This window comes from Plecotus auritus (genome assembly GCF_963455305.1).
Source record: "Plecotus auritus genome assembly, chromosome: 1".
Classification (NCBI taxonomy): Eukaryota; Metazoa; Chordata; class Mammalia; order Chiroptera; family Vespertilionidae; genus Plecotus; species Plecotus auritus.
In genome coordinates this window covers 192,528,418-192,540,388 of record NC_137770.1, presented here as the reverse complement: position 1 = coordinate 192,540,388, position 11,971 = coordinate 192,528,418, and the positions used below count along the sequence as shown (strand labels likewise).

Here is an 11,971-nt window from a genome sequence, read left to right as displayed (position 1 = left end):
GGTATTCACATCATCCACAAATAGATACTATCTTATTCATTTTCAATCTGTGGCCTTCCCCCTTATTGTATAGTGATCTCTTAAGACAATGTTGAATAGGAGGGCCTTGTCCCCAATGTTAGAGGGGAAAACATTGTTTTCAACATTTATATATTACCTGTAGGCTTTTTTGTAAAAGTTTTTTATCAGGTTTAGGATCCCTGATATTCCCCATTTGCTGAAAGTTGTGTTTTTATAACCATAAATGGATACTGAATTTTGACATGTAATTTTTTTGAAAAAAAAAAATGGTAATTTACATACAATAGTCATCCTTTTAAAGCATACAATTCAGTTTTTAGTATACTCAAAAGGTTGTTTTCTGCAACTTTTGAGATAATCACATAGCTTTTCTTTTGCATGTTGATCTAGAACATTGACTTTTTTTTAACATTACCTAACATTGATTTTTTTTTTTTAATGATACATAACATTGATTTGGGGGGGGGGCATCCTTTTTATTCCTGGGATAAACCCAACCTGGTCATGATGTATTGTTTTTATATATTTCCAGATTATATTTGCTAATATAATAAATTAGTTATTAAAGTATTTGACCTTATAATAAACATTACCCTGAATATATGCATTTTTATTGCTTTTGATAAAAACTAAAATGCCTTAAATGCAATGCTTTCATAAAACTACCTAAAACAATTTTTAATTTAAAGTTTTTTAAACTTTATAACTGACAATAAATACTTGGCCTGGCCAGTGTTGCTCAGTAGTTGAGCATTGACCCATGAACCAGGTTGGGTTCATTCCCAATCAGGGCACCTGCCTGGGTTGCAGGCTCGATCCCCAGTGAGGGCATGCTGGAGGCAGCCAATCAGTGATTCTCATTGATATTTCTAACCCTCTCTCCCTCTGAAATCAATTAAAAAAAAAGGAAAGGCACCCTAACAACAAAAAAAGATAAAGTAATTTACATAAACTACATAATATAAAATATGATACTCAAGGTTTTCTAGTGATTGGCTTTTCTCTGGGTTGGTGCAATAAAATACCTATATGAAATGCTTAAGGGATGCATATGATCAGGTAGGGCAGGAGGTCCTGGTTTAAACCTGTATTTACATAAGCATTCTCTTAGCTACAAAACTGTAAAATAGAAGGCTTCTAAAGGTATTTTTATTCACATTTTACATTAGATTTGAGCAAAAGTCAGTTGTCCATGTCAAAGGATGGGGAGGCTAAGGCAGTAGTCTTCCCACAAGTTGCTGCTCTGCTTGTTTTATTACCAGTAACATTAAGGTTCTGGGTTCCTGTATAGTCCAAAGACCAGACCTGTAAGTTGCTTTTCGTTCTTGTAGGAAGGTGCTCATCATAGGAATATCAGACTTAAGAAGGGAAGGAGTAAGATGGAGTTTCTGCCCTTTAAAAAAAATGCCCTCACCGATTTGGCTCAGTGGCTAGAGCATCGGCCCCGCTCTGACTGAAGGGTTGTGGGTTCAATTTCAGTCAAGGGCATGTACCTCAGTTGTAGGCTCCACCCCCACCCTGGTCCATCTGTGAGGGAGACAACCAATTGATGTGTCTCTCTCTGTCTCTCCTTCCACTGTCTCTAAAAAACAATGGAAAAATGTCCTCTGGTGAGGATTAACAATAAATCGAGGAAAAAAAGAATGTCTCATTTCAAAGCAATTTATGTTAATGATAATTGGGCAAAATGATAGGTTTAGTTGTGCTTTCAAAAGTAATGTCACATTTACCTGAAATCAGGTATGTTTAAAAGGTTTGCATGTTAACTGGTTAAAAGTGGTGTTATTAAAGAAAAAGTGCAAAATCTTTTTTTACAGAATAGTATAAATGTTTATTTTTTGTATGATTTACTTTGCTGTCATGTTTTTACAATATAGAAAAGTGTACTCTTTGAATAGCTCTAGTAAATATAAATTTAATCTTTCTACTTTGGGATGTAAATAGAGCTAAAAAATTATATACCCAACCCTCCCAAACAGTACTTTAAAATTGTTGAATTAATGTGGATATTAATCTTATTCAGCAATTTGATGCAAATGCCTAAATACAAAAAGTTGTTTAGTAAGTACTACACACAAAGGAAAAGGCTTAATATTTTAGCTTCTTGAAAATCAGTAAAACTAGTAGTAGTTGATTGCACCTTCAAATTTTTACAAGCAAAACATTCTCAAGCCATGTCATCATACATAATCTATAATTGTAATCCACATTTCACAAACATTTTCTGCACACTGTATATAAATACACATCACAAAGGTGCAATTAGAATTGAACATAGAATATGTACAAAATGAACAAAGTTTAGGCTTAGACCAAAAAGGTATTGTAATCTTTTGAAAAATAACTTGATTAGATATTTTATCCTTACACTATTTTACATTTATACAAATTTTAATTAGACATACTAGATAGAGGTGCTAAGAATGTTTGCATTATCTACATTTAAAGTTTACTGCACTATAATTTTATAAATCCAAATTTAAATAGATACTTCAATGAATAACGGACTCTTCTTTTGGATTACTTAATTTCTATTGCCTATATCTTGTGTGTTCATATGAACATATATACACAATTAATATATACAACTATAGATTTCTTGTAGGAAATGTAATCACATACTAATAATTATTGAGGATTAAGGTACCTAACAAATGCCTGAATTCCAACATGGTTTTTTCTTGTCATAAAATCAGAGTCCTATTATAACAGGCTCTTAAATTCATAAAGCTGTTGAATTCTGAAAGTGATTTAGGTTATTTTAGTAATTATATGAAAACACTCATACCGTCAGTGTACCAAATCACTGGCTAAAAATAATGCCATATTAAGCTTCCCTTTTAAAAAAATACCCACTACAATTTTGAAAGCTTTGTTAGGAGGCCCATTTCAGTAAATTAACTCATATACTGGTTTGAAACCTCTTAGTTCAAAAGTCTATAAAGAGAACTGCTTATACAAATGAAAAATCCTTCCCTACATTCATCTCTTAGAACTTCAATATTCTTTATTTCTCCATCCAATTCAACTTTTATACCTGATTATTATATAAGGTTCTATTTTACCACTACCTAATAGGTTTAGTTTCTATTTATACGAACCTTTCATTTTAATGGTACCCAGTAATCACCTTGATAATTTATTTCAAATACATACCACTTATTGAAAGAAAATGAAAAAAACATCCCAGAGCATTTCTTAGTCACTTCTTATTATAAAAACACATTGCCCATCCTTTGAGAATCTATTATCCCTTAATGTCTTAAAAAACACACAAAATAACTTTTTTATTTTAAAAGTGTGCCTATGGATTACTTCTTCTTACATTCCCAAAGTGACAATAGGATATTATTCCAGAATCCACCCTAAAAAGTTGATTTTTCTTTAAAAATATAGTTCTTTTTTTAACATAATGTCATTGAAATATGTTTCATAAGAATTTGTTTATGTAGACGTTCTATCTGCTTATAGTCTAGTCTAGTCTAGTCTAGTACCAGAGAATGGGAAATACCAATGCTGCTTTGGCTTTTTCTACTGAACAAAGTCATACAACGCCATACATTATAAATTATAGTAATTTATAAATGTTCTTTGTCAATAGAGTCAGAGGCTAGAACATCTAATTCTTAAGAAACACAAGCAAATTAAAAATCTATATAATACAATAAAGAAAAATTCAATTTAGAAGGGGCATAAGCAGATTTAACTAGGATTTAAAATGTACTAATTTCCTCATTTAAAATTTCTCAATATTATAATTTCAGGTCTCACAAGGACTGAATTAACAATACAATAATTGTTAAACTATCTTCCAGAAAATCCAGTGTCCCTGCACCTTCAATTTTCTGTACAGTTCCATGTATCAGTCTTTTGCACAAGAGTTAGCAATTCATAGCACAAGGGTCACTTTTTGCTTTTCCTGCAGAGTTGATAACGCTCATCAAACATCGTCCGAATTCTTCAAGTATCATCCGTTCAGCTGCTGCCTTTGATTTTCCCTTCTTGTCTGCCTGCTCAGCCTGGGCAAGAAGGCAATTACACGTGGCTTCAGCTACTTCCTTAGTTACAAATGTAAATGGCAATCTGAAATGATGTAGAGAAAGAGAGATGATGGGGTGCTGAATAACTACAAAAGTGGGTGGCACTGTTTCATTTGGAAATCTGTTGACATTTTCATGATTCACCAGCACACTCAATATCACATTTATGCAATGAGAACAGCCATCTTAAAGAGCTATAAACAGTTAGGCCTGGTTTTATGATTGAGCATATTTGAAAAATATTGTTCAGAAAATACAACATTTTACATAAAATATGTCTTATTACCTAGACAAAGTTATCTAGTTAAATAAAAGATGTAATTCTACATGCTGACTTGGTATTTCTATAACAAAAGTCCTCCTAACTCATAAATGTAAAGTCCATGAGTGCAGTCTTTGTTTTATTTACTGCTGTTTCTTCACTGTATAGAAGTGTCTGACACAGAGACACTCCAAAAATATTTGCTGAATGAAAAGATGAATTATTGGGAATCGAAAGCACTATCTCCTGGACAACACTAAAAATAAAGTACTTTCCCATATTTCCACCTATTTGTTTCTTTTAAAAATCAAGCACCCCAAAATTTTGCATTGTTCTATCACAATAAACAAAACAAGGGGAAACCAAATGCTGCCCGTACATGGAGTTTCATTCATAAAGACCTGAACTATTGAGTTCTGAATTAGAGCAATCCATCCTGAGGCTTACTATATGTAGCCAAGTGTTAAAAGCCTTCAGGACACAAAATTGGGCAACCTAAATCTAACCACTAACTCAGCAACTTTTAAGCAGTCACTGATAGAAGAAAACTGAAGAACAAAAAAATGAAGTCTTTAATTAAAGCCCTGTATGACAAGACAGGGTAATTCAGGATTTAGCCTGGTATACAATTATATATAGAAATCTTTAAAATACAAAAAGTACTTTAAATTAGAAAATATTATAATCATGTTAATATTACAATATTGTATAATTAGTAATACTGTGTAATTGTAGTGCTCATATCACATTTGGAAATTAGAAAAATAAAAGGAAAGAAAAATTCAAACTTTTGTCACTCGACAAATGTTACATGTTGGTATAATATTTTTAATAGTTGTTTATACATAGTTTTGATTATAGTTTATTATTTTGTATTCTTTTATACTTCATAATGTAAATATTTCTTCATGGCAATGAATTGAAAAATTAATTATAAATATTTGAGTGTAGCAATATCTTTAATCTCCACATGGAGATAGATTTAATATTCTGAAGGGTTAATGGAAGAAAGATGACCAGAAAGGATCCCTTAAGATGTCAGCCCATTTCTACTTTATTCAGTGAAGAACCATTTGCCGATTATTACAGTTGTAAAAGTTCTTTAGAACTAATAGTTGAAATATGTTGTACAAAAGAAGTCTGACTTTTGTAAGTATTAGATCTTATTTCAACTTAGACATTTTTAAATTACATACCATTTGCAAGGGTCATTGCATTTAATAATTCCTCAAATTAACCTCTAACAAACTAATATAAATCCAAGTCAGTAAACTTGTAGAATCAGGCCCTGCCAAACACTGCAACAGAGATGCTTTTCTCCTCATAGTCTGTGATAAGGGTGATTTGAAGGCTAAGAAAACAGGCTCAGAGATGAAATTCTTGTTCAATTCACACACTACTACAGAGCACAGATATATTTAAACTCAGGTTGCCCTGATTTGAAATGAAGCTCCAGCTTTTCTACTCCAGAGCTCAGCAGTTTAGTGAAATAAGGAGCTACAATAATATAGTGTTTGGCGCTAAGAGGGCGCAGAAAAGGCAAGAGAAGGTAATGTGGATGAAACTAAACCTGACCAGCTCAGGGGAGATGTGCATTGGCGGCCTTACAAACTCAGAGACCTAAAGTAACTTCATAGGATGACTTGAAATTAAAACTTTCTAATTAAAAGCTAGTCATGGAGGGTAGTCCTAGGGCTAGGCCGGTATCTTTCTTGACAAAGATCAATCTTGACCTTAACTGAGCCATTCTATTGTCTTTTTGCATTAATGATAACCTTTGGAATGTCAGGGTAATTTGTTTTACCTTTAATCCAATCCCAGAGATTTCCCTACTTAGCTTTCTCCCATCTCCCTAATCTATCACCAATGAATTTCATAACACCCTCATGCCTCCTCCTTTGATTGTAACGTATAAAATAAGGTGCAAAACTACCAATCTCTGAAGCATTTTCTTAATCCATTGAGACTTTGATTCCCAGTAATTTTCCTTAGTTTGGCTCAAATAAACTCCTAAAAATTCTTAGAGGTCTGGACATTTCCTACATTGACAGTAAGAAAGTGCAAAAATATGGAAAATGAGCCAAAAACCGGTTTGGCTCAGTGGATAGAGCGTCGGCCTGCGGACTGAAGGGTCCCGGGTTCAATTCCGATCAAGGGCACGTAACTTGGTTGCGGGCACATCCCCGGTAGGAGGTGTGCAGGAGGCAGCTGATCGATGTTTCTCTCTCATCGCTGTTTCTAACCCTCTATCCCTCTTCCTTCCTCTCTGTAAAAAATCAATAAAATATATTTTAAAAAAATATATGGAAAATGACACAACCAGTAAGAGTTAAGAAAAATCTGCTTTTCTTAGAGGTTTGTCAAATTATATAATCACTTATCTTAGTAGGGAGAAAGCCAATGAAATTAAAGCCGAGTGAACTAAAGCATTACTGCATTTTAGAACTGTGCAATGTTTCTACAGTGATTTTTCTGTTGCCTTTAAATTCCTTTATAACAAGTAATTAAAGATAGCAAGAAAATGTAAAAACCAGATTTGCAACAACCAAGTATGAACTCAATTTTGTCTAAAAAGAAAAACTTTATCAAAAATGAATATTCCTGTCATATTATAAAGAGATGAAACTATTAACTTACTTTCCTCCTCCGCTACTCAAAGCTGGTGTTGGCCTAGTAAGCAAGTCTGAAATTTGAGAGGATAACTTAGTCTTCGCCGCAGTTTGTTGCTGTACTCTTACTTCAGCTGCATCTGCCAAGTGCATCAATGTCTTTCTTTCTGGGCTTTCTTCAAAATTCTTACAGCCAATACATTTGCATATTGAAGAACACATTATTTTTGCCTAAAAGATAAACAAAAGAAAAGCTTCCATACCAAAACCAAAACAAGTTACTATAGACTCCCTGATTAAATCAACAGATAACTAACTGGTCAACTGGCATAAAGATAAAATGGAAACATCTCTTGCTGACAAACACCAAATGGCTAACTACTCGTGTGTAGGTAGGTATTCTTAAGTCTGAGAGTGGCTATGCAATGTTTGTGTATGAGTTCATCCCCCCCCCCCATTATAGATTTTCCTCCTGGTATGAAAAACATGTTCTTTATAAAGAATATGAATGATTCATTATAACATTAAAAATAAGGGTCATCCAGAATCGAACCACCTCAATCAAGTTATTAACATGTTAGTGACCTCCCATTTATGCAAACACACAACAATATCACATGAAAAAAATTTCATAGTTGCTCTTTTTATTATGAATATCTCCCTCCCTGAACTCCCTTCTCCAGATTCCTCAAACCCTTCAATAGCCCATATTAAATCATAAAAAGTATATAAAATATATGTATATTTATGAAAAACATAGATCTTATGTACATATACATATACTACCTCACAAATCCTAAAGTCTTTTTCATTTTTTAGTTTGATGGACATTTGTTTCCAGCTCATGAGTACCACAAACAATGCATAAAAAGATTTTGTGTGTGTGTGTGTGTGTGTGTGTATGTGTATATATATACATATGTTTTTATTTCTATAAAATATATGGACTGAAAAGAGGCCACATGCTAATCTGACAAGCTCAGGGAAGGCCACAAGAATGGTCTGAAATGAAAACTTTTTAAAATATATTTATTTTTTATTGATTTCAGAGAGGAAGGAAGAGGAAGAGAGAGAAAAACATCAATGATGAGAATCACTGATTGGCTGTCTCCTGCACGCCCTCCCTGGGGATGGAGCCCACAACCCAAGCATGTGCCCTTACAGGGAATCGAACTGTGACCTCCTGATTCACAGGTCAATATTCAACCACTAAGTCACACTGGTCAGGCTGAAATGAAAACTTTTTAACAAAAAGCAGCTTATATGGCAGGTAGTCATGTCCTAGGCTAGAATCTTGCCTGACAAAAGTCAATCTTTACCTCAAATGAGCTTGTCTACCCTTTTTTGCATCTATAACATACCTTTGGCAGGTCAGGGTAACTTGCCTTTTTTTCCAGACCCCTCAGAGCACAATCTATGCACCAGAGCAGAGACTACAAATCCTCTCATTGTTATTTTTATCGTGTTAACTGCTGACTATTAACTATCCTGTATCCTCCTATGTAGAAGATGTTTATGTCTATCACTTTTAAAATATATATAGTTAGAAATATCAATGATGAGAGAGAATCATTGATTGGTTGCCTCCTGCACACTCCCTACTGGATTTCGAGCCTACAACCCAGGCATGTGCCCTGACCAGGAATCAAACTGTGACCTCCTGGCTCTCATAGGTCAATGCTCAACCACTTGGCCACCGCAGCCGGGCTATATGTCTATCATTTTACTTTTTATTCAATCCCAGAGGTTTCCCCAGTTTTGCTTTCTCCAGCCTCCCTAATTTATTACCAATGAATTTCACTTACATCTTCTCTTTTAATTGTAATATATAAAGTAAGGTAGAAAAAAACCTGCCATTCTCTGAAGCATTATCTCAATCTGTTGAGACTTTGTTCCCCAGCATAGTTGACAGTTTGACTTGAATAAACTCACAAAAATTCTTCAGAGGTTTGGATATTTCTTTTTTAAAAAAATATACTTTATTGATTTTTTTACAGAGAGGAAGGGAGAGGGATAGAGTCAGAAACATTGATGAGAGAGAAACATCGATCAGCTGCCTCCTGCACACTCCGTACTGGGTATATGCCTGAAACCAAGGTACATGCCCTTGACCGGTATCGAACCTGGGACCCTTGAGTCCGCAGGCCGATGCTTTATCCACTGAGCCAAACCAGTTAGGGCATTTGAATGTTTCTTATGTTGATGGATAGATTTCTAGACTTGGGCTCACTGGTCAAAGGGTACATATATTTTAATTTTAATAGATGTGGACAGATTGTTCTTTCAAAAGGCTATGATACCATACCTCATCAACAATGTATGAAAGGAGACTTTCTTACATTCCCTCCAACAACGTATATTATTGCTCCTTTTAATATTTATCAATCTGATTGGGAGAAAATAAAGTGAGATCTTATTGTTCTTTAATTTACATTTTGCAGACTCCTAGTAAATTTAAGTGTCTTATTGGCTGCATTTTCTTCAGTGAACCCATGTCAATTTAAATAATTTTTCTCCATAACACATAGCAAGATAAACAGATATTATGAACACATTTATCCTGCTTCTTTTTACAACACACTAATAAATTCCATTTACCAAAGGGGAAAAAAAAATGGGTATAAATTTTGAGTTAATTGGGCTACTATGAGCCAGTCTGGGATGAAGTATCTAATGATGAAGAAATAAAAATCTCTGAAGGGGTAGGGGCATAGACATACCAATAAGGTAAATTTGGATTAGGTTTTCGTTTTAAGAACCTTAAGAAAGGTACTAATATTTAACAGGAATTCAGGAGGGAGAAATTAGAATGATAAGGCAGCCATTTGGCTTTGCTAATTCAACTTATTTTGTGGTAAAAAAAAAAAAAAAAAAAGGGTAGAGCCCTGACTGGTTTGGCTCAGTGGATAGAGCGTCGGCCTGCGGACTGAAGGGTCCCAGGTTCGATTCTGGTCAGGGGCATGTACCTTGGTTGCGGGCACATCCCCAGTGGGGGGTGTGCAGGAGGCAGCTGGTCGATGTTTCTCTCTCATCGATGTTTCTAACTCTCTATCCCTCTCCCTTCCTCTCTGTAAAAAATCAATAAAATATTAGGGAAAAAAAAAGGGTAGAGTAAAAAAGTCATAAGAAAAGGCACAATCATTTAAGTAATGTGGACAGTCACTCATTCTATCGACAAGCTCTGTGAAAGGAACATAAATGTTATCTAGATGCAGACCAACTAGACCAAAAAAGCCAATTCAATTCAAAAGACCAACAATTCAACACAAACTGTCAGACATTGCAACTTATTCATATTGAGTCAGCCACTGCTAGTCAAAGTTCAGTGTATTCCAAGTTTTTCTATTTCTTAGTCTTTTAGGACAAAAAATTAATTAGACATTGTATATGTCCTGAATGTCAAGGATCTATACTAATAAAAGGGTAATATGTTAATTAGACCAGGTCGACCGGACATCTTCCAGTCGTCCTGCCTTCCTTCCAGACAAAGCCACAGTGGCGGGGGCCGAGGCAGAAGTGGTTAGGGGCAATCAGGCCGGCAGGGGAGGGCAGTTAGGGGCGATTAGTCAGGCAGGGGAGTGCAGTTAGGGCGATCAGGCCGGCAGGGGGGAGCAGTTAAGGGTGATCAGGCCGGCAGCAGGGGAAGTTAGGGGCAATCAGGCCAGCAGACAAGTCAGTGGTTAGGAGCCAGCAGTCCTGGATTGCGAGAGGGATGTCCGACTGCCGGTTTAGGCCCCATCCTGCAGGGTGGAGCCTAAACTGGCAGTCAGACATCCCCCGAGGGGTTCCGGATTGGAGAGGGTGAGGCCGGGCTGAGGGATGCCCCCATCCGTGCACGAATTTCGTGCACCAGGCCTCTAGTTTCATTATAATAGACTAGAGGCCTGGTGCACAAATTCGTGCACTGGTGGAGTCCCTCGGCCTGGCTGGCAAATAGGGCCGTCTCGCCCAGTCCCAATCGGGGCCAATGGGGACTGGCCAGCCAGCCGGGGAGGGACCGTGGGAGGGCTCCAGGGCATGTCTGGCCCATCGCACCCAGTCCTGATTGACCAGACCCCAGCAACAAGCTAACCTACTGCTCAGAGCATCTGCCCCCTGGTGGTCAGTGCGCATCATAGAGACTGGTGGAATGGTCGAACGAATAGTCGGACACTTAGCATATTATGCTTTTAGTATATAGGATAGGAAAGTTTTCTCTCTTCTAACATATTTCAACCAGTCTATTGCCTTTTCTACTTTGACTGATTCACAGATTTGCTAAACAATTCAATTAAATGATTAGTTCACATCTGTCTGAATAGCATGTATTGATTGTTCACTGACACACCAACGAAAGGGTTTCTTTGTCTTTCTGACCTAGCTTTACATCAATTTCCATTTTCTCTCTTTTTGTGGACTTGGTTTTATGGCTTACAATTTAACATATTCATGGTAATTTTTATATGATATGGTTTACTAACAGAAGCCTATTTGATCAGGTGTTCAAACAACAACAAATAATAGAGTCAAGCCCAGCCAGTGTGGCTCAGTGGCTAAACTTTGACCCATGAACCAGGAGGTCACGGTTCGATTCCCAGTCAGGACACATGCCTGTATTGTGGACTTGATCCCCAGTAGGAGGCAGCTGATCAATGATTCTCTTTCATCATTGATGTTTCTCTCTCTCTCTCTCCCTCCCCCTTCCTCTCTCTAATATCAATAAAAACATAAAATAAAATAGAGTCAATCTCTTCCAACACCGAATGAAAAACTGGCTTGTTGGACTCAGATTTTAAGAGACTTTAAAAAATAATCTTGATTATATGCAATTTTCACTCATACTGGCTTTAGGACTAACAAAATTTACTTTCCTATATTTCCCGAGTGATGTTTTTGACCTATGCAATACATAAATGAGGAATTCAGTACACAAACCTTTTTTTAAAAAATATGTTTTTTCTAGTCTGCAGAGGCAAGATTTTTTAAAGGAAACAAAAGGGGGAAAAATAGATACAGAAGCAAAGAAGCATTGAACAGACTGTCAAACTATAGCAGGAAGG

At 35.9% G+C, this 11,971-nt stretch overlaps 1 protein-coding gene across 4 annotated transcripts in view; it reads right to left on the bottom strand.

Annotated features, from left to right (window-relative positions):
* Positions 1–1,833: 1,833 nt before the first annotated feature.
* Positions 1,834–11,971, bottom strand: part of LIN54 (lin-54 DREAM MuvB core complex component) — a 68,259-nt gene continuing 58,121 nt past the window's right edge. For all 4 annotated transcript variants that reach the window (XM_080675134.1, XM_080675136.1, XM_080675137.1 and 1 more), the window contains exons 12-13: positions 6,961–7,163; positions 1,834–4,104 (exon numbers count right to left, since the gene is read on the bottom strand). In XM_080675134.1, the coding sequence (XP_080531260.1) occupies positions 3,903–4,104; positions 6,961–7,163 (405 nt within the window). In that variant the 3' untranslated portion in view covers positions 1,834–3,902. The remainder of the gene's footprint in view (positions 4,105–6,960; positions 7,164–11,971) is intronic.